The 20,502-nt window shown below is 65.8% G+C and overlaps 1 protein-coding gene across 1 annotated transcript; it reads left to right on the top strand.

Annotated features, from left to right (window-relative positions):
* The first annotated feature begins 2,675 nt into the window (after window positions 1-2,675).
* On the top strand, window positions 2,676-20,502 carry LOC141976357 (protein jagged-2-like). Its single transcript, XM_074937307.1, has 13 exons — window positions 2,676-2,771; window positions 5,174-5,476; window positions 11,659-11,722; window positions 12,258-12,512; window positions 12,746-12,806; window positions 14,114-14,244; window positions 14,725-14,844; window positions 15,823-15,936; window positions 16,741-16,854; window positions 17,624-17,670; window positions 18,624-18,800; window positions 19,226-19,328; window positions 19,726-20,502. The coding sequence occupies exons 1-13, from the start codon at window positions 2,712-2,714 to the stop codon at window positions 20,037-20,039; spliced, it is 1,863 nt and encodes a 620-aa protein (XP_074793408.1). The 5' UTR covers window positions 2,676-2,711; the 3' UTR covers window positions 20,040-20,502.

Genomic DNA, 20,502 nt, shown 5'->3' with positions numbered 1-20,502 from the left:
TGGGGACTTCCCCCTCTAGGTGTGCCAGCTCCGATCCAGCCCCAGGGCGGGGGACTGGCTGGCGGGGAATGGGATGTGGGGCCTTTCCCCTCTAGGGGTGCCAGCTCTGATCTGGCCCCAGGGCGGGGGACTGGCTGGCGGGGAAAGCGATATGGGGACTTTCCCCTCTAGGGGTGCCAGCTCCGAACCAGCCCCAGGGCGGGGGACTGGCTGGCGGGGAATGGGATGTGGGGACTTTCCCCTCTAGGGGTGCCAGCTCGGCCCTAGGGCGGGGGACTGGCTGGCGGGGAATAAGATATGGGGCCTTTCCCTTCTAGGGGTGCCAACTCCGATCCAGCCCCAGGGCAAGGGACTGGCTGGCGGGGAAAGCAATAAGGGGCCTTTCCCCTCTAGGGGTGCCAGCTCGGTTTTAGGGCGGGGGACTGGCTGGCGGGCAATGGGATGTGGGGACTTTCCCCTCTAGGGGGCTCCGGCTCTGATCCGGCCCAGGGTGGGGGACAGGCGGGCTCTGGGGGAGGGGGGAGAATGAGACATGGGGCCTTTCCCCTCTAGGGCAGGCGTGGGGAGTCTGCTCCGGCGTGGGCCATGCCACACATGGCCAGCAGGGGGAACCAGCACACAGCTCTGTCTGAGCAGGGCGCTGGGGGATGCATCAGGGAATTGGCTGCGTGAGGCCGGGGCAAGCTGTTGTCGGGGGGAGGGGGGGACAGATGCTGAGCTGTGAAATCCTTCCCGAGGGGCTGGGAAGGCGCAGAAGGGGGCGGGGATGGCTGTAGGGGAGGGGGAGGGGCTGGGAATACAATGCTACTGGCCAGGGGCACCAGCTGCCGCAGTTAAAGCTCTCCGTCCCGGATTCCCTGGCCGGGCACTGTTGTGGGGAAGTTCACAGCACCTGGGTCTCCATTGGCCACTAAGAGAGCGCTGCCCTGGGGAAACTCACAGCATTAGAGTTCCCAGCTGGGCACTGACAGGACACTGCTGTGGGGAAGCTCGCAGCGCTGGAGTCTTCACCTGAGCACCGCGGACAGGACACTGCTCGGGGAAGCTCGCAGAGCCAGAGCTGGGCACTGACCAACCCTACGTTTTTCTCAGGCTCTGTAGTTCCCAGTCCGGGCAGGCGAGGGTCACCCAGGGCATCTCTCTGGCCCTGCTGTTCTAAGTGCTCTTAGGAGTGACACCTGGCTGTAACTTTACTGTCTGTGCAGCACGAGTGATCCTGGAGGATCCCCAAACACCTAACCAGTGACCCAGAGAGATCCCTTACCCAGCACTAAGATGCAGCCACCTCTGAGGTGGGGTGCAGCAGCTGTTTACACAGAGATCCCTCACCCTGCACTGAGATGCAGCCACCTCTGGGGTGGATGTGGCAGCTATTTATTCTTCAATCACACACCCATTGTCCTCATTTCTTTGGGCAGAGAGAGGGCAGCTGTTTAGACCAAGATTGCTCAACCAGCGTTAAAACAGTCACCTCTTCCCCCGCATGACAGTTTAGGACAGGAAGTGAAGAAGACTCCTGATGCCTATGGGAGATGGATGGATGGATGGGGGTGGGAGGGGTGATGGAAGGATGGACTGATGTGTGTGGGAGGGGGTGTGTATGGATGGATAGATGGACCAATGCATATGCGGGGTGGATGGATGGACCAATGCATAAGGGGGTTGGATAGACCGATGCATGGGGGGATGGACTGATGCATATGGGGGATAGATGAATGGACCAATGCGTAGTGGCGAGGGATGGATGGATGTGATGGGGGGATGGATGGACCAATGCATAAGGGGGGGATGGACCGATGCATAGGGGGGACGGATGGATGTGTAGGGGGAATGGATGGATGGATGGATGGATGGATGGATGGATGGATGTGGGGGGGGGGAGATAGGTGGATGCGTGGTGGGGGATGGATGGATGCATGGATGGATGCATGGATAGATGGACCGATGTGTGTGGGGGGGGGGGGATGGATGGATGGATGCATGCATGCATAGCGGGGATGGATAGATGCATAGAGGGGATGGATGGATGGACCGATGCGGGGGGGGGGGGAGATGGGTGGATGCGTGGCGGGGGTTGGATGGATGGATGGATGGACCGATGCATAGCGGGGATGGATGGATGTGTAGGGGGGATGGATGGATGGATGCATAGCGGGGATGGATCGATGGACTGATGCGGGGGGGGGGGGGGAATGGGTGCATGGATGGATGGACCGATGCATAGAGGGGATGGATGGATTCGTAGGGGGGATGGATGGGTGGATAGATACATGGAAAGATGGACTGATGTGTGTGGCGGGGGGGATGGATGGATCCTACAGTTTCCCCAAGAACCCCTTATCCCCCGCCGGCCCGCTCCTGCCAGCGAAGGCCGTGGGCGGGGGGGGGGCCGGGGGGAGGAAACCAGCTTCCTCCTTTCATTAGCAGGGAAAGTTCTTAATGACTTGGCCGGGTGCGGGGCTGGCCCCACCCCATCCTGCATGATGTCAGGCGGCTCCCGGCGAACGCACCCGGCTGGGAGCCGCTCAGCGCCGCGGGGACCGGGCTGGGGAGGCAGCCAGTGCCTGGGGTGGCTCCGGCCTCTATATGCCCCGCAAGCAGCGCGCTGGGGACGCCCCTGTCCTGGGGGGGCGGGCGGCGGCGGGGGGGCCGGCCGGGGGGGCAGGTGTGGCGGGGGAGCCAGCGCGCCGGGAGGCGGCCAGCCAGACACAATGAGGCCGGGAAGCGGCTGGGTTCTCTGCCTCCTCTTCTTGCTTCAGATGTGGCCCCAGGTGAGTCCCCCCCCCAGGCCCCCCCACCCTGGGCTGCCCTTTGTCTGGGAACTTGCCACTCTCCGGAAGCCTGGGTCCATGGGGCAGCCCTTCCCTGGCTTGGGGGGGGCAGGGGGACCCTGGGGGGCTGGTCCCCCTTGCAGGGGGAGCCCACATCCCCCACAGCACAGTGGGGGTCCCTGGGAAGGCCGCGCCCCTGCCCATGGGGTGCTTGGAATTGGCAAGGAGCAAAGGGGTCGCTGGCCCGGGCAGGCGCCCCAATGGGTGGCCTCCAGGCATGGGCAGCTCAGGTTCGTCCCCCCCCCCCCGCAGCCCTGCCCCCCCGTCCCCCCGATGGGGTGTGGCGTAAGTTGCAGTGGTGGGATTTAAAGTTGACGTGAGGGGAAACGCTGGGAACCCCGGCTGGTGAGAGCCCATCCAGTGGGTCAGAGCCCCTCCCTCCCCGCTCCCCTTCGGTCCGTCCACACCCATCCCGCACCAGTCTGTCTGCCCAGTGGGCCCAGCCCTCCGTGGGGCACCTGGGCCCTGCCTTGCCCTCGAGACGCTGAAGGGAATTTGGTGCTGGGGAAAGGGGCCCCCTGAATTCTTGTTTCTGCCGAGAGCGGGGGGGGCAAATGGGGGGGCTGGGCAAGCACCCTCCGTGTCCAGGCTGCTCCTTGTCCATGAGTCTGAGCCCTGCCCGGCACATTCTGGCACATTCCAGCCGGCACCCGTCCGCCACGCCTGGGCTGGCTCGGTGCTCGGATGGGAGACCTCCGAGGAAACACAGGGTGCTGCAGGGAGCCAGGCCAGGGCTCAGGAAGGGGCGCTCTCCCCTCCGGGTCAGTGCAGAGCCCCGCAGGGTGCTAGAGGGTGCCGTGCTCCTGGAGGGTGCTGCTGGCTTTCAAGTGAGACGCTCGACCAGGATCATAGCGACTGGAGCACCCGGCCCGTCGCAAATGTGACCCCAGGCGTCCCGCTGGCTAAATCCGCTGACGGTGATTCCATCCGACTTGCCCCCGTTCCCGCTGCAGACTCAGCTGGCTGGAGGCGTCTTCTTGGCAGTCCCGTGTTGTTAAACAGTGGCTGCGCCCCACCCCAGAGGTGGCTGCATCTCAGTGCTGGGTGAGGGATCCCTGTAGAAACAGCTGTTGCACCCCACGCCAGAGACAGCTGCACCTTAGCATGGGGCGAGGATCTCAGTATGTTTGCTGCCTTGGGCCTGCTACTCCATCTGACGGTGGATCCTGTTTCCTCGGGGTGGGCTTGGAGGCTGAGCTGGAGGGGGGGGGCACTGGATCTTGGGTTTGGCGTCTCCCTGCCCTGAGCCAGAAACGGTCCCCGGTCCCAATTCCCCCCTTCCTCTGAACCAATCTCCCTGGGAGATCAGGGTTTGAGCCCCGGCACCAGCACAGGCTGGGGACCTGCCAGGGGGCCAGGTGGGTCTGCGAGGGGATGGGAGACACCCGGGGGGCAGCTGCTGAGACTCCATCAAAGGCCCAGGCGCCCCTCCCTCGGAGGAAAGGAGAGTGGAGGTGAAGCCAGGCTCGTAAACCACCAGCAACGCCCTGCAGTTCCCTGGGAGGTTGTTTTCCTTCCTGCAGCGACGTGGTGGGGCCCTGGCGCCCTGGGGCGGGGCAAGATCTGATGGGGTGAGAACATTCCCTGCCCCCCTCCCCCCGCTGCCCCCTTTTCCTCGCACTCAGCTCTGGGCTTGCTGGGATCAGAGCTGGAGGGGCTGACGTGAGGGGCACAGCAGCGGGTGCAGAATGCCTCCACCCACGCCCCAGCCCTTGAGGAAAGGGGGCTCTGTGGGGTGGGCTCAGGGCTTAGGGACTGCGTGAGCTGCCTGGGTGTCAGGGTCGGTGTTCCCCACAGCGTTACGCGCTGCCTGGATACTGCCCTCCGCCCCTGAGGTGGCTGCATCCCCATGGAGCCGTTGGAAAGCTCCAGAACTGTGGGGTGAAGCCAGGTCCGGGAGAGAAGTTGCAGCCGTCTCTCTGAATTCCCTGAGCTGGGTCCAGTTCCCAGCCCCGAGTCGATCCCTCGTAGTGATGCCCAGCGGGAGTTTGCCCTGGCCCACTGCTTGCTTGGAGGTCCGAGATCATCGCGAACCCCCACATCACAGGCTTTATTCACCTTGGACGACAGCTGGGGCTGGCAACAGGCAAGGGGCTGCTTCTGCTACTGCAAAGAGCGTGCACATGCCGCTGCCCCCTGCTGGATGGAATCAGCACCACTGTGTGTGTCATGGGCCCTCTACTGCTCAGAGCTGGCGAGGGATTCTCCCTTCGTGCCTGCAGCACAATGGGAAGAGCTGGGCTTTCAGAGCAGGGGGGTTCTGTGCTCACAGTGACCAGGAGGTGAGATGCGGAGGTGGGGGGGACTCTGACCCACTCTAACCGGCTCCTCTCCACTTCCAGGTCCCCGAAGCGGCTGGCACCTTCGAGCTGCAGATCCGGCTGCTGCACAACGAGCAGGGGGTGCTGGCGGACGGGCGCTGCTGCCGGGGTGGGGCAGAGCCGCCATGTCCCAGCGGGGAGCAGTGTCGGACCTACTTCCGGGCCTGCCTGAAGGAGTACCAGCTGCGTGTCCTCCCTGGGGGGCCCTGCGTGCTGGGGGCTGGCACCACCCCCGTGCTGGGGGGCAACACCTTCGCGGCCAAGCCCAGGAAGGGCGCAGAGCATGCGGGCAGGATCACCATGCCGTTCCAGTTCGCCTGGCCGGTAAGGACCCCTGAGCTCTTCCACTGGGGGCGGGGGCTGCGGTGTCAGCCTAGGCAGCAGCAGCTCTGGGCTGAGCTGGGTGTGCAAGGGGCGGGGCTTATCTGGCCTGGGTGTGCAAGGGGCAAGGTTTATCTGGCATGGGTGTGCAAGGGGCAAGGTTTATCGGGCCGGGGTGTGCAAGGGGCAGGGCTTATCTGGCCTGGGTGTGCAAGGGGGAAGGGTTTATCTGGTGTGGGTGTGCAAGGGGCAAGGTTTATCTGGCATGGGTGTGTAAGGGGCAAGGTTTATCGGGCCGGGGTGTGCAAGGGGCGGGGTTTATCTGGCTGGGGTGTGAAAGGGGCGGGGCTTATCTGGCCTGGGTGTGCAAGGGGGAAGGGTTTATCTGGTGTGGGTGTGCAAGGGGCAAGGTTTATCGGGCTGGGGTGTGCAAGGGGCGGGGTTTATCTGGCCTGGGTGTGAAAGGGCGGGGTTTATCCAGGCTGCTGGGTGCAGACAGGCCCTCGGGTTCTCCCAAGCTCTCCACTTGGGGCTGCTGCCAGCCTCCTGGGCTGAGCCCCTGGGGGACGGGGCCATCCACCCTGCCAGCCCCAATCCACCCATCACACCTTGGCCTGGAGTCCCCTCCAGAGGCTTCATTCTGAGCAAGGATGGGTTGGGAGAGTGATATTTGCTGTAAGCTGCCCAGGACTCCCAGAAGGTGCTTGTTGAGCTGTCATCACAGCTGTGAGCAACAGATATGGAGAGGGGAGTGGGGTTGAGTGGTTAGAGCAACAGGCTGGGCGCCTGGACTCCTGGGTTCTACCCCAGCCCTGGAAGGGAATTGGGTCTAGTGGTTAGGGTGGGGGATGCTGGGAGCCAGGACTCCTGGGTTCTATCCCAGCTCTGGGAGGGGAGTGGGGTCTAGTGGTTAGGGCAGAGCGGGCTGGGAGTCAGGACTGCTGGGCCATGTAGCTCAGCTCTCAGGCAATGGTGCGAGGAGGCCCCCAGTGGGGTGGAGCTGCGGACGATGGTGTGTCTGGTCTCTCGTCTCGCCCGGCTCCCCAGGAGACTGTGGCAGATGCTAAATCTCTCTCCATCTCTATGAATTAGTGGGTGGCCCCACCTGCTCCGTGATTTATCGATCCTGGGCTCAGGCCAGCTCCGGCATCCCGGCCCTTCGCTCTCCCGCTTCCATTCCAAAGCCACTTCCATCGGGCAGCGTTGTCAGGCATCGCACGGCAGCCCCCAGCACAGGCACAGAGCATGAGACAGTCCCTGCCTTGAACAGCTCGCAGTCTGAAAGCACAAAGAGTGGGGAGAGGAAACTGAGTCACGGTGGGGCAGAGGCTCAGAACCCAGGGCTCCCAGCCCACTGCCCATTCCCTAGCCCACGAGAAGCTGGACCCCTTCACAGGGGCTGGATCGATCTCTCTGCTTGTGCGTTCCCTGCCCTCACCCCTTCTCTGTGGAAGCTGGGGGGGGTTCCCTGCTGCCCTTGCTTTGGGCCCCCCCCCCCCGCCCCCAGCTCTCTGCATCCTCCTTGCACTGGACTAAGGGAGCTGCTGGCACCATCTTGTACTTGCAAACCTGGCAACAGAACCCAGGAGTCCTGGCTTCTGCCCCCCTCGCCTCCATTCTAACCACTGGACCCCACTCCCCCCTGCCCCCAGAGTTGGTATCTCCATCCGGCTCTCTCCGATGCGCTCGGTGAAGCTGTGGGCAGAGATGAATGCACACAAAAGGCCCAGCTGATCTGTATGCAGAGAGGCTCATTCTGCCCACTCATTTGGCCCAGGCACCTCCGGTCGAGGGACGCTGGGGGCCCGTGACCTGCCCTGGTGGCATGGGGCTTCCTGGAGCCTTGGCCGGGCTTCGGCCCCAGAGGTCAGCGGCCCGCCCTGCATGACCTTTCCCAGGGCCGGGATCCAACGCTGCTTGCGGATCTCAGAGCGCCAGGACCAGGGTCTGGGCTCACGCGCCATCCCCACCGCCATCCCGCACAGCCAGCTCCTGGCCTGCTCCCCACAGTGCCCCCTGCTGGGAGAGTCTGGGACTGCAGTAGCCAGGAGATCCCCCCACACCGCCTGCACTCCTGCCCTGCTCCCTGTACCCCCCCCCCAAGACCCCTCCACTGCAATCCCATTTCCAGCACCCAGCCCTAGCTGCGCCCCAGGTTCCTGCCCCCGGCGCGGGTTTGAGTTCGCCGCTGTCTACCTGGCCATGGCTGCTGCTCAGCGCGGGGCCCGGGGCCCTTCATCAGCAGGGCAGCCCCAACCTCCCTTAGAGCGTGCCCGAGATACTGGCTGGCGGCTGTGCCCAGGGGCCTCATGCCATGGGCCCCAGCACTGAGTCACGGGCTGAGATGGGGGGATGGGCTGGAGGGGGCCGCAAAAAAGAGCCGGAGATGGGGCCTAGAAGCACAGCGCCCCCTAGTGCCCTGCTGAGGTGCTGGGACATGGGGTGAGGCTAGGTGAGGGGGACAGCGACCCCTAGTGCCCTGCTGGGGTGCTGAGAAATGGGGCAGAGCCAGGTGAGGGGGGACAGCGCTCCCTAGCGCCCGACTGAGGTGCTGGGAAATGGGGCAGGGCCAGGTGAGGGGGGACGGCACCCCCTAGCATCCTGCTGAGGTGCTGGGAAATGGGGCGGGGCCCGGTGAAGGACAGCGCCCCCTAGCGCCCGGCTGGAGATTGCCTTTATAGCAGTAACTGCTACCTCACCGTAGGACTGTGTCCCTTTGCGACGGCTCAGTGCAGCCCGCGCGGGGCCAGCCTGTGAGCACACGCATGTCAGTGCACACACGTGTGAGACAGGCCAAGGCTGCCCGCGCCCCGTGGGGGGGGCATCATTCTACTCCGTACCCCACCCCCAGCCTCTGAGCCACCCCACTGGGGCGGGGGCTGCTGACGGACCCTGGGTGGGGCTGGAGCCCAGGGCCCTCTGCAGCGCCAGGCAGGTCCGGCCCTGCATGGAACAGGATTTCTGGCAGATGCCAGTAGTGGGAAGTGCAGCCCGTCACGCCTAGCCCATGGGGCCTGTGTACCAGATGCTGCCTGGGACTGCGGCCCCGCCCCCATCCCACACCCACACCCGGGGGGAAGCAGAAGGTAAATAACTCAATTAAATAACTTCCCTAATTACAAGGAAGACACTTACCCTGCACCCATCCTGTGCCCTTGAACCAGCCAGCAGGGGCGCGGATGTGCCAGCTGTTATAGGCTGGGCTAGGGGAGTATGTGTGGCGAGTTTCCCCGCAGCAGTGCCCCCGCCGGGGCCTCGGGTGCAGTGAACTGTCCCACAGCGATGCCTTGGGAAATGCCAGATGAGACTCACTGGAAACAAACTCACACTACCAGAGTCCCTGGTTGGGCAGGGACAGGGCACTGCTGTGGGGAAGCTCACAGCGCCGGAGCCCCCAGCTTAGCGCTGACAGGACAGTGGGTTACAGCTACCCATCATCCTCTGCTCCAGCCTTTCCTGGGCCCCCATCTGGTAGGGTGGTGGGGACCCTGCTGGCTGCTGTCACGTGCCCCCTCTGCTGGGGGGGGGAGTGCTCTGCCACTGGACGCAGGGGCTGCCTCAGCTGCAGGGGTGTTTGGAGAATTGACGCGGGGGGGGAGAGGGGGAGCCATGCCTGGGGCTCAGCTGGGGGAGGGGCCCAGGACAAACTGTGTCTGCTTTGGCCCTACATGTTGACCATATCACCCACCCCACCTCATATCCTTCCACCTCTAGGGGCCCCTTCACTGGCCCCCCTCCCTTATATCCTTCCATCTTTATGGGTCCTTCACTCCCCCCCACCACACTGATACCCTTCTGTCTCTAGGGCCCCTTCACTGCCCCCCTCCCTCGCTCATATCCTTCCCCCTCTAGGGACCTTTGCTCCCCCCCTTGTATCCTTCCACCTCTAGAGGCCCCTTTACTCACCTCGCTCATATCCTTCCTCCTCTTTTCACTGCCCCCCACCCCCCATTTGTATCCTTCCGCCTGTGGCTCTCCCCGACGCTGGGCGGCACAGACCCAGTTGCGCTGGCATCTTGCCACCCAGGGGAGGGCAGAGGCGGCTCTTGATCCCTGCTGGGCTGCCTGACCCCTGCCTTCCCCCCAGGCAGCCCTCAGGCCTGGGAGCCACCTCCTCCCCCCACCCCAGCCCTGCGGCTCCCCCGGGTCCACGCCCGCCCCCATCATGCCCCTGCCAGCCTCCAGGCGGGGACAGGCACATCCCAGGTCTCCCCACATCCACGGGGAGGTGGGGGGAGGCGGAACCCCATGGGGGAGGGGTGGCAGCAGCTGGGGGGGGAGGGGCAATCATATATGGGGTAGCCCCCTTTCCTTCCAGAGTGGAAGAGGCTGGGCTGGAATCATAAGGGAGTTCTGTCTGGGGTGAGGCTGCTGGGCATGGGCAGAGCCTGGGGGGTCCTCTGCTGCAGCCCCCCCACACACACACACACAGGGCTCCCCCCTCTCACCGGGCACTGACCAGGGAGTCAGGCAGGATTGCTACAGGGCCAGGATGCTGCTAGAAGGGGATGTTAGTGGGGGGACCCGTCCAGGGGTCCCTGGAGTATGGGTGAGGGGAAGGGAGCACGGTGCCCCCACCTTTCTCCTGTCAGAGAGTGAGGGGAGGGGCTACCAGGCTGAAAGGACCCATTGCTCTGATATGGCACCCCAGGGAGACCGCGTGTGTGTGTGCGTGTGCCACGGCCCTCTCCTGGGTTCAATCGAACCCGCTGCTCCGTGTGTCACGGCCCCTATACTGCTCGCAGCTCGCAGGGAGTCTCCTTTAGTTGGAATGACATTTGCAGCAGCTGAGCTCTGTCCCCAGAGTGGTTGTTTCCCCCAAGTGTTACAGAACCCCAAGGGGAGGGGGGACCCCACCGCCCCCAGCCTCTGAGTGTAAGCGGAGTTGGAGCAGCAGGGTGGGTTGGGCTGGGAACAGGCCGTATCCATGGGAGCGGGTGGCGGGTCGGTGCCCAGGTGCCTGTGAGAAGGGAAATCGGCTCCATCACTGCGGCTAAAGGAGGCAGCATCTCTGGTTGACGCCCTCGCAGGGGCCCGGGGGGCATTGGCAGGGGCGAGGGCAGGGAGCCCCCTGGCATGGGCCACGCCTGGAACATTACGTGGGCAGAAGGAATGTTTTGGCTCAGGCAGCGGCAGCTGCAGGAGGCAGCCGGGGATTTCTCAGAGCGGAAGCCTCCGGAGTGACTCCAGACCAAAGCGGGGTGGCAAGGGGGACCCCCCTCTTTGCCCATCTCCCCTCAGTGCCCATGCCCCAGCCAGGCACCTTCAAGCCGCCCCTCTGGTCTCAAGCGCTGGCACCAGGGCGTGGCACAGGAGAGCCAAGACGGACCTTGCCAGCGCCCTGAACTCCAGGATCCACCCCTTTGAGACATCTCCCTGACACCGGACCTGCTTTGGCAACCTCCATCACTAGTCCCCCCTCATCCCCCCTCGGCATGGAAAGAGCCGGGCTCTGCTCCCAGCTCTGCTGCTGGCGGAGCTCGGTCACGTCCCTCCCGCCCCGTGCCTCAGTTTCCCCGCCTGTGAAATGGGGATGATGACGCTGATCCCCTGGGGATTGCTGTGGTTTATTGGCTGTCTCCCATGCTGTCCTCCGTTCGTGCAGCACCTTGCGCTCCCACGCCGCATGCAGCAGGCATGGCACCTAGGTAACAGTGCAGCCACCTCTTGGGAGGAGAGGAGACAATTGCCATACAACAAAGTATGTACAACTCTGAAAATGCCCAGCGATCATCAGTCTCCTCCCACAGCAGGCAGGAATTCATCGGCATGGCCTCCCCGTAGCAAATGGGAGGCAGAACTCCTGGGCGCTATCCATAGCTTGGGGGTGGGAGAGTGGGGGGTCTAGCAGATTAGCGCAGGGGGGCTGGGAGTCAGGACTCCTGGGTTGTATCCCCAGGTCTGGGAGTTGAGTGGGATCTAGTGGTTAGAGCCGGGGGGGGGGGGCTGGGAGGCAGGATGCCAGCTCTGTGTGCCTCAGTTTCCCCATCTGTGCGGTGGGGTTAAGGATCCCCACCCAGCCATGAGAGCTCATAGACCCTGGGACAGGAGGTGTTAGGTCGCAGAGCCACTCAGGCTCACCCCTTGCCCACTTCCCCAGCCCTGGGGCAATCAGATCACGAGTTGGGGGGTGGGGGTCGGTCAGTGACACCTGGCCCCTCTAACCTTGTGCTTTGATCCCCCAGCGTTCGTACTCACTGATCCTGGAAGCCTGGGATGCTGACAACATCACTGGCCCCGGCACCCCGGGTGAGGCACCCCAAGTTGGCCAGCCCCCTGTCCTAGGGCTGAATTGGAGCCAGCGCCCCCTAGAGGAGAAAGGCCCCATGTCCCATTCCCTACCACAATGAGCCAGCCAGTCCCCCACCCTGGGGTCGGATTGGAGCCAGTGCCCCTAGAGGGGAAAGGCCCCATGTCCCATTGCCCACCCCCCTGAGCCAGCCCGTCCCCCACCCTGGGGCCAGATTGGAGCCGGTGCCCCTAGAGGGGAAGGCCCCATGTCCCATTGCCCACCCCCCTGAGCCAGCCCGTCCCCCACCCTGGGGCCGGATTGGAGCCGGTGCCCCTAGAGGGGAAGGCCCCATGTCCCATTGCCCACCCCCCTGAGCCAGCCCGTCCCCCACCCTGGGGCCGGATTGGAGCCGGTGCCCCTAGAGGGGAAGGCCCCATGTCCCATTCCTGGCCTTCCTGAGCTAGCCAGCGTTGGAGCCCCCCGGGAGGGGTGCAGCTGGTGTAGGGCACATTAGGCCGGGGCAGGGCAGTGATGAGCTCCCCTCTCCGGCAGGCGGGGGGTCCCTGGTGGAGCGAGTGACGCGGTCGGGGATGCTGAACCCGGGCGAGGGCTGGCAGGATTTCCGGCACCACGGGCGGGGCACGGCGCTGGAGTACCGGCTGCGGGTGCGCTGCGCCCACCACTACTACGGCCCCGCCTGCAACCGCCTGTGCCGGCCCCGCGACGACTTCTTCGGCCACCACGGCTGCGACGCCGCGGGCAGCAAGGTCTGCCTGGACGGCTGGACGGGAGAGGCGTGCACTCGGGGTACGTGCTGGGGCGGGGGGGCCCGGTGCCCGCAGGGAAGGGCAGGAGATGGGAGGCACGTGAAAATGGGAGGGGGGAGCTGGGAAGTGGGGTGGAACAGAAGGGGGCGCTTAGGGGGGCGTGGTGCCCAGGGGAATGGGAGGGGGGCATGGTGCCCACAGATGGAGGAAGGGGGAGGTGACGGGGGGCATTCCCTGCCCCTAATGCCCCCACCCCCACCATTTCTCTCACAGCCGTTTGCCACCAGGGCTGCCACGAGCTACATGGCTTCTGCGAGGAGCCTGGAGAATGCAAGTGAGTGAGAGGGGCCCCCATCTGCCCCCTTCCTCAGGCCCCCTCCATAATCCCCTTCCACTCCCCCGCCGGCTTCCTACCTCAGCCCCCTAGGGAAGTGGGGGGGGACCCCAGGGATGGGATGGAGCTGGAGGGAGAGCAGAGATGGATGTGGGGTGCTGTTTGTGTGACTTCCCTGGCAGGCTGCTGGGATCCCCTCCCAGCCTCCTGCAGCCTCTGCCCAACCCAGGCCTGCCCCTGCTGCCAGGCAGACTCTCCACTGGGCAGGACGGGAGGAAATGCCAGCAGCCAGGGCTGCCCGCTGCCTCCTGCCCTTTGGGGAGGGAGCGGTCGGCTGGGCTGGGCCCAGGAGGGGGGAAGCGCAGGTCAGGGAAGGGGACTCTGGGCGTTTTTCCTTCCCTGGCAAGGCCTGGGGGCTTTGCAGGGCAGGGAAACAGCCCAGGCAAACCTGCCCCACCCCATGCAGAGCCAGGGATAGAACCCAGGAGTCCTGGCTCCCAGCCCCCCCTCCTCTAACCGCTAGACCGGGGCAGGCAAACGTTTTGGCCTGAGGGCCACATCAGGTTTCTAAAATTGTGTGGAGGGCCAGTTAGGGGAGGCTGTGTCTCCCCAAACAGCCAGGCATGGCCCAACCCCTATCCGACCCCCCCCCCACCTTCTCGCCCCCTGACGGCTCCCCCAGGACTCCTGCCCCATCCACCATCCCCTGCTCCCTGACCACCCCCACAACTCCCCTGCCCTCTATCCAACCCCTCCTGCTCCCTGCCCCCTTACCACGCTGCCTGGAGCACAGTGCACTGAGGCTGCAAGGGAGGCAAGCCTCCCGGGCCAGGAGCTCAGGGGCCAGGCAGGAGGGTCCCACAGGCCAGATGTGGCCCACAGGCCGTAGTTTGCCCCCCTCTACACTAGACCCCACACCCCTCCCAAAGCTGAGATAGAACTCAGGAGTCCTGGCTCCCAGCCCCCCGCCCCCCTTTAACCACTAGACTCCTCTCAGTGAGCTGCCCTCGTCTCCCTGCCCAGCTCCCTCCCTAACAACCACCCATATGGCATCGCCTGACTCTCTGCTGCCCGCTTGGGGCTCCAGCTGCCCCCTGCCCCCCCCACCTGGGTGGGGGGGGAAGGGGGTTGGTCATGAGCAGAGGCAGCCTCCTCCCCCGCTGCCCCCATGCAGACGTCCCCGGGGTCCCCAGACCAGACACCCGTGGCTGTTGCTGCGGGTGACTCCATGCCAGGCTGCCCCCCCCGCCCCCGCCCCCACCCCCGATGTGCGCCCATCTCTCCCCACGCCGGGTCTGTCTGCCCAGGTGTCACTACGGCTGGACGGGCTCCAACTGCGATGAGTGCGTCCCCTTCCCCGGCTGCCTGCACGGGACCTGCACCGAGCCCTGGAAGTGCGACTGCGACACCAACTGGGGCGGGCTGCTGTGCGACAAGGGTGAGCAGCTGGGTGGCTGTGTGTGTCCCGCCCCGCAGCCCCCGCCCCGCAGCGCCCCCCGCTGGGAGAGGCCGGGGCTGGAGTAGCCGGGAGCTCCTGCCACAGCCAGTGCCCCTGCCCTGCTCCCCACAGCGCCCCCTGCTGGGAGAGGCCGGGGCTGGAGTAGCCGGGAGCTCCTGCCACAGCCAGTGCCCCTGCCCTGCTCCCCACAGCGCCCCCTGCTGGGAAAGGCTGGGACTGGAGTAGCCGGGAGCTCCTGCCACAGCCAGTGCCCCTGCCCTGCTCCCCACAGCGCCCCCTGCTGGGAAAGGCTGGGACTGAAGTGGTCGGGGGCTCCCCCCACAGCCAGCTCCCCTGCCCCGCTCCCCACAGCGCCCCCTGTGGCGGGTTGGCTGGGTTCCCTCTCCCTGGCAGGACAGCAGGGCAGCCCCGGGGTCAGTGGAGTTTGGTTGGAGCTGAGCCGAACCCTTCTCCCCCCAGACCTGAACTACTGCGGCTCCCACCGGCCCTGCCGGAACGGCGGGACCTGCACCAACGCGGAGCCGGACGAGTACCAGTGCCTGTGCCCCGCGGGCTTCCGGGGCCGGGACTGCGAGAGGGGTGAGGGGGCAGCGGGCGCTGTACGGGGGGTGGGAGGAGGCTGGGGGGGGAGGGGGCTGGCTTGGGGAGGACCCCAGCTTCTCCGCCTGTCCCCATGGCTGCTCTCGTGAGTGCTGGGGTGCCCACGGGGGGGGGGGAAGCTGGTCCCTGGGGGCCCCATTGAGATGAAGGCTCTAGGGCCCAGCAGCAGTGGCTGGCAGCCTGCAGGGGAAAGGTTAGGGGTCTGGGGTTCTCTTGGGAATGGGGGAATTCTGGGGGAGCCCTGGTGAGGACCAGGAGAGAGGGAGAGGGGGGCTTAAAGGAGGCCTGGGGGGGATGGAGCTACAAAGGTAGGGAGACCAGCAGGAGGGAACCAGGGGGTATGGGGGTCCTACTGGGGGCTAAAGGGGCCTTGTTATAGGCCATGGGGGAAGGGAGATGGGGCGTTCAGGGGGCCAGGGGCAAAGACCTGGGGGCCAGGGATGCTGTTAGGGATTTGGGGTTCCCTGGGGGAAAAGGGTTGAGGTCCTGTTGGGGGCCCGGGAGTTCTGTGGGGAGTCAAGTGGCTGGGGAGAGGGGATGCGATGGGCTCAGTTGGGGGGCAGGGGATCAGACAGAGGGACTGGGCGTGAGTGGGGCAAAGGAAGCTGTGGGGGTAGGGTGGAGGAGGCTGTTGGGGGGCTGGCGGCCGGGGCTGACCCCGCTGGGGATGGATCTCCCCAAGGCTCAGGACACCCCATAGCACCGTGGTGCAGGATCCCTGACCCAGGCTGTCCCTGACCACCTTGGGAGGGAAGGGGTTCCTGCCTCAGGACCGGACCTTGCTCCCAGGGTCCCCCCTGCCCAGCCGGACATGCAGCATCACTTGGCATGACGCCACGGCTGGAGGGAGGGCGCCGGTCCAGCCCCGGGGGGCCCTGTGGGCCTGGCTGAGCCCAGCCCACTCGCTGCGGGGATGCCCGGGGTCCCGCCCTCCCTAACCGCTCCCTCCCCTGGCAGGGCTGGACGAGTGTCTGCCGGAGCCCTGCGCCCACGGTGGAACCTGCCACCCCCTCCCGGATGGGTTCAGCTGCACCTGCCTGCCCCAATGGACCGGTAAAACCTGCCAGCTGGGTGAGGCTAAGCCCGGGGCACCGAGCTCGGGCACCCCCTCCTGCTCCCCACACCCTGACACTGCCCCGTGGCACCTCCCTCCTGCTCCCCACGCCCTGACACTGCCCCGTGGCACCTCCCTCCTGCTCCCCATGCCCTGACAGTGCCCCCTGCCCCATTGCACCCTCTCCTGCTCCCCACACCCTGACACTGCCCTGTGGCACCCCCCTCCTGCCCCCATGCCCTGACACAGCACCCCCCCAGTCACCTCCCCTCTGCCCCCCACACCCTCGTGCTGTGGGTACTGTCCCCCTCCCCTTCCTGTGAGTCTGCAGCAGGGGGCAGTGAACTCTCCCCCCACAAACAGGACCCAGGACTGGATGTGCCCCCCCGCCGTCCCCAGCTGTGCAGATCCAAGGACCTACAGCCAGCTCGGACCCTGCCAAGGGCAACAGAGGCCTGGAGGGGTGTCTGGTCGGTGGGGAGTTAGGGGAAGCAGCAGCATCCCTGTGGTGGGAGAGGAGCCGCGTGGCTGGCAAACGGGGCTGCTCACTTCACGATGGCCAGTCTGAGCCGGGCGCCGGACCCTTGGGGGCATTGCAAGCCAATGCCCACTGGGTGGTGCGAGTGAGTCGGGGTAGTTCCCAGCAGGACAAGGGCCCATGATCCCCAATCCCCAAGCCAAGGGCTGGACGGGGCGGGTGCGGGGGGGACACGTCTGGCTCTTCCCACTGATCCCACCTTCCCACACTGATCCCACGAGGGGCCAGCAGCCTCCCCCCCCTCAACCGCGATCTGCCCTGACCCCAGCCCCCCCGACCACAGATGCCAATGAGTGTGAGCGGGAGCCCTGCGTGCACGCCCAGGGCTGCAAAAACCTCATCGGGGGCTACTTCTGTGACTGCCTGGAGGGCTGGGCCGGCCCCAACTGCGAGACCAGTAAGAGAGCAACCAGTGGGCCAGGGCTGTGGGGGGCAGGGCCGGGCTGGGGCTGGGGCTGGGGCCGGTGAGGCGGGGGGCACAGCCCAGGTTTGGCCAGGAGAGGGTGGCTGGGACTCGGCCGTGGCCAAGAGGGGGCAGGGCCAGGCCATGGCTGGGAGGGGGCAGAGTCGGACCAGGCGGGAGCTTGGATGGCCGGGAATGTGAGAATAGTCACAACGCAGGGCGCTCTGGCCACGTTCCCGATCTGCCCCCTATGGGTCCTGGGGGGCAGAGAATAGCCACAGCAGCCTGCACCGGGGGGCTGGGATCAGAGCCCTTACGCCCACTCCCCACCGGCTCAGGGGGTCCCAAGGGGCTGCTCCCCCCCCCCGCTTTCCGCTATGGGAGGGGGCCCAAGCCTGACCGAGAATCGGGCCACTCGTTCCCAGGCCATTGCCACTGGCCGATGCTAATCGGTTCCACTAAGAGGGTAGGGGGCAACACACACACACACACACACACACACACACACCCAGGTGTTGGTTGCGAGCCATGATGGGGCATGTGAGTTGCCAGTTTGAATCCTGCCCTAGCCAGTAGGGCATCCTGCCAGATGCCTGGGGACCAAGGGGGTGGGTCCCAGGGCCCCATGATGGCTTGCAGCTGATGCCCCTGCCAAGGTGAGCTGGGGCTGCAAGGCAGATGGGGTGCTCGGCTTGCTCCCCACCCAGGACGCCCCCCACGCTGCCTCGTCTCTCCATGACCCCCGGCTCCTCTCCACCTGCAGGAGACGATGGCTGCCAGGGGCGGTGCCGCAATGGGGGGCAGTGCCAGGTGGGTGTGCGCCCCTCGGACTCTGCTGCTCTGGGAAGGGATGCGGGGGGAGCCGCGCCGGCCACAGGAATCACCCCTCCTCTCCCAGTCTGGAGGCAGCACCTCCCCCCTGAGCTCCCCACCCCAAGAGCAGCTCAGTGATGTCCCCACTGCAGCCTGGGCCAGGGAAAGGGAGGGTCCCCAGAGAACGTGCAGAGCCCCTGCAGGGAGGGGACAGACATGGGGAGCCCCCAAACAGTGGTGAGGGATAGGCAAGGATACTGGGGGGCCATCAAAGGCTGGTGGGGGATGGGCGCGGACACAGGGGCAACCCCAAAAGCTGGTGGGGGATGGGCAAAGATGTTGGGGGGACCCCAAAGGCTGGTGGGGAGAGGGGATGGACTCACAGGGGACCCCAAAGGCTTGGGGGAGAAGTGATGGATTTGGGGGGACCCCAGAAGCTGGTGTGGAGAGAGGATGGACACACGGGGGACCCCAAAGGCTGGGGAGAGAGGGCACAGACATATGAAGGACCCCATAGGCTGGGGGCGGGAAGGGGATGGACACCGGGGGGACCCCAAATGCTGGTGGGGGGGTAGGATGGATATTGGGGGGACCCCAAATGATGATGGGGAAGGGGGTGGACATGGGGACCCCAAAGGCTGGGGAGAGAGGGGATGGATTTGGGGGGACTCCAAAGGCTGATGGCCGTGGATACTCATGGTGCCCCGTCCCCCTGCTGCTGGGGGGGTGGGAATGGGAATGGGCATTGCCCTGAACTGGCCACACCCCAGCCCCTGAGGACGGGGTGTTTCCGCCTCCCCCAGCCCCCTCCTGCCCGAGTGGACTGTGACCATCAGGTTGCCCCTGGGGGGCTCCGTTTCCATGTCGCTGTGGGGTCTTGTCACCGTGGGGAGCTGGTCTCTGCTATGCCAGTGACAATGCTCCTCCTCCCTGTCCACTGTCCCCCCCAGGCGGTGGGTACCGGGCACGTGTGCTCCTGCCCCACTGGCTACACGGGCGAGGCCTGCGAGACGAAGCTGGGGGGCTGCGCCAGCACCCCCTGCCAGCACGGAGCCCGGTGCCAGGAGACACCAGGGCAGGGGGTGGTGTGTAGCTGTCCGCCTGGCCTCAGCGGGCCCTTCTGTGAGGTAAGAGCCACCAGGATCTGGTGAGGAGAGGCAGGAGCCATGTCAGAGATGGGAGGGGAGTGGGGGCTAGAGGTTAGAGCCAGGGGGGAGGGGCTGGGAGCCAGGACTCCTGGGTTCTATTGCTGGCTCTGCCGCTGGTTCCCCCCCGTGACCCTCTGCAAGTCACTTCCCACCCCCAAACCCGCCTTTGTGCCTCAGTTTCCCCCCTCTACAAAATGGGGACCGTGATCCTGACCCACAGAGGCTGTACGGTTTCAGTGGGCCAAATCCAGCCTCGGGGGAACGGGGGGACTGCATCAGCTCACTGGGGCTGCACAGACCAGAGGCCCCCTGGCCTGGCAATCTCCCTGCCCACCCCCACCCCGCAGCGTGGTGCCAGCCAGGATGTGCTGGGCCCTGCTATCTCTGCTCTCCCTGTGCCCTAGGTCTGGCTGGATCTCTGCTCCCCGAACCCCTGCCCCAGGGGGGTTTCATGCCTGGGCGGGGCAGGCAGCTACGTGTGCTCCTGCCCGGAGGGGGGCTGCGCAGGTATGGCCGGGCGTGGGAAGCGGGGGTTTAACCTGCCCTGGGGATGGTTCCGTATTGGCAGCCCCTATGGGGGAGGTACAGGGGCGGGAGGAGGCAGCTCTGGGTTCGTGACAGGTGCGGGAGGGGCAGGGAGGTGTTTTGAGAATGGTGCCAGGGCAGGGGGAGGAGGGCGGGCACCATGCCAGGCAGAGGGGCAGGGAGCTCCAGGCTGGCGCAGGTGGGTTGGGGAGGAGACGACAGGGCCCCGCTGGTGCCGTGGCAGGGAGGGGTGGATCGGGGAGCTATCTCAGGTTGGGGGGAAGGCTGGGCATGGGGCAAAGGCCTGGGGCTGTGGGTTCAGGGGGCGGCTGGCACCGTGGGCCTGGCGCTCCCTGCTCACCACTCTCTCTTCCTGCAGAGGCCACTGACCAGACCCTGCTCTATGCCCTGCTGCCCCTGGTGCTGTTGCCCCTCCTGGCCGCCCTGCTCTGTGCCCTCCTGGTGCTGTGGACCCGCCGGAAAGGCCGGGCACTGCCCCCACAGGAGCTGCTAGCCAACAACGCCCCGCGCCTCATCCACAACGCCACCCGGGGGGACCATGGCCAGCCCCTGGACAAGGGGGGGCTGCCCTTGCCCCTGCCCCGCGGCCTCCCCAAGATGGACATCTCCAACCTGGAAAGAGCCAAGCTCAATGGACTCAACATGCCAGCCGGCCTGGAGCCCAAGCTCTGATCCAGTGTGGGGGGAGAGCGGGCTGGACCCACGTTGCCCCCCCACCCATGCCATGGTATAAGGGAATCGGGGTGGGCTCGTCCCTGCCCTGGGGACCCTCATGCCCCCTGATCCCCCCCCAGCTCTGCTAAAGCACCTTAACCGCCCCTCTGTGCCAGGGGGGCACATTCACTCTCCTCGCCCCACCACACCAATGTGGGTCCAACCCAGCGGGGCGCCCCTTGGAGGGGGGTAATTCAGAGCAGCCAGCTGAGGCTGCCCCAGTTCATCACACAGGTGGAAGCTCGCCAGGGGTGGGGAACCGGATGCCCGTGGTAGCTGGGTCACCACCTCGAAGGAGCCTGGCCTGCCAGCGATCTGCAGCTCCAGCACAAGGTAACAGGCTGGCTGGTGAGGATTCCCTGCCAGGCTGCAAGGCCTTGGCCAGTGAGCTGCACAGTGGAAGTGGAGTGGGCATGAGGGA

This window comes from Natator depressus, chromosome 23 (assembly GCF_965152275.1).
Source record: "Natator depressus isolate rNatDep1 chromosome 23, rNatDep2.hap1, whole genome shotgun sequence".
NCBI lineage: Eukaryota > Metazoa > Chordata > Testudines > Cheloniidae > Natator > Natator depressus.
This window is presented reverse-complemented; position numbering and strand designations above follow the sequence as displayed.

Coding starts and splice junctions, on each gene's coding strand:
- LOC141976357 (XM_074937307.1), top strand. CDS start 2,712: ATGAGGCCGGGAAGCGGCTGGGTTCTCTGCCTCCTCTTCTTGCTTCAG. Junction 11,723..12,257: donor CACTGGCCCCGGCACCCCGG/GTGAGGCACCCC, acceptor CCTCTCCGGCAG/GCGGGGGGTCCCTGGTGGAG. Junction 12,807..14,113: donor GAGGAGCCTGGAGAATGCAA/GTGAGTGAGAGG, acceptor CTGTCTGCCCAG/GTGTCACTACGGCTGGACGG.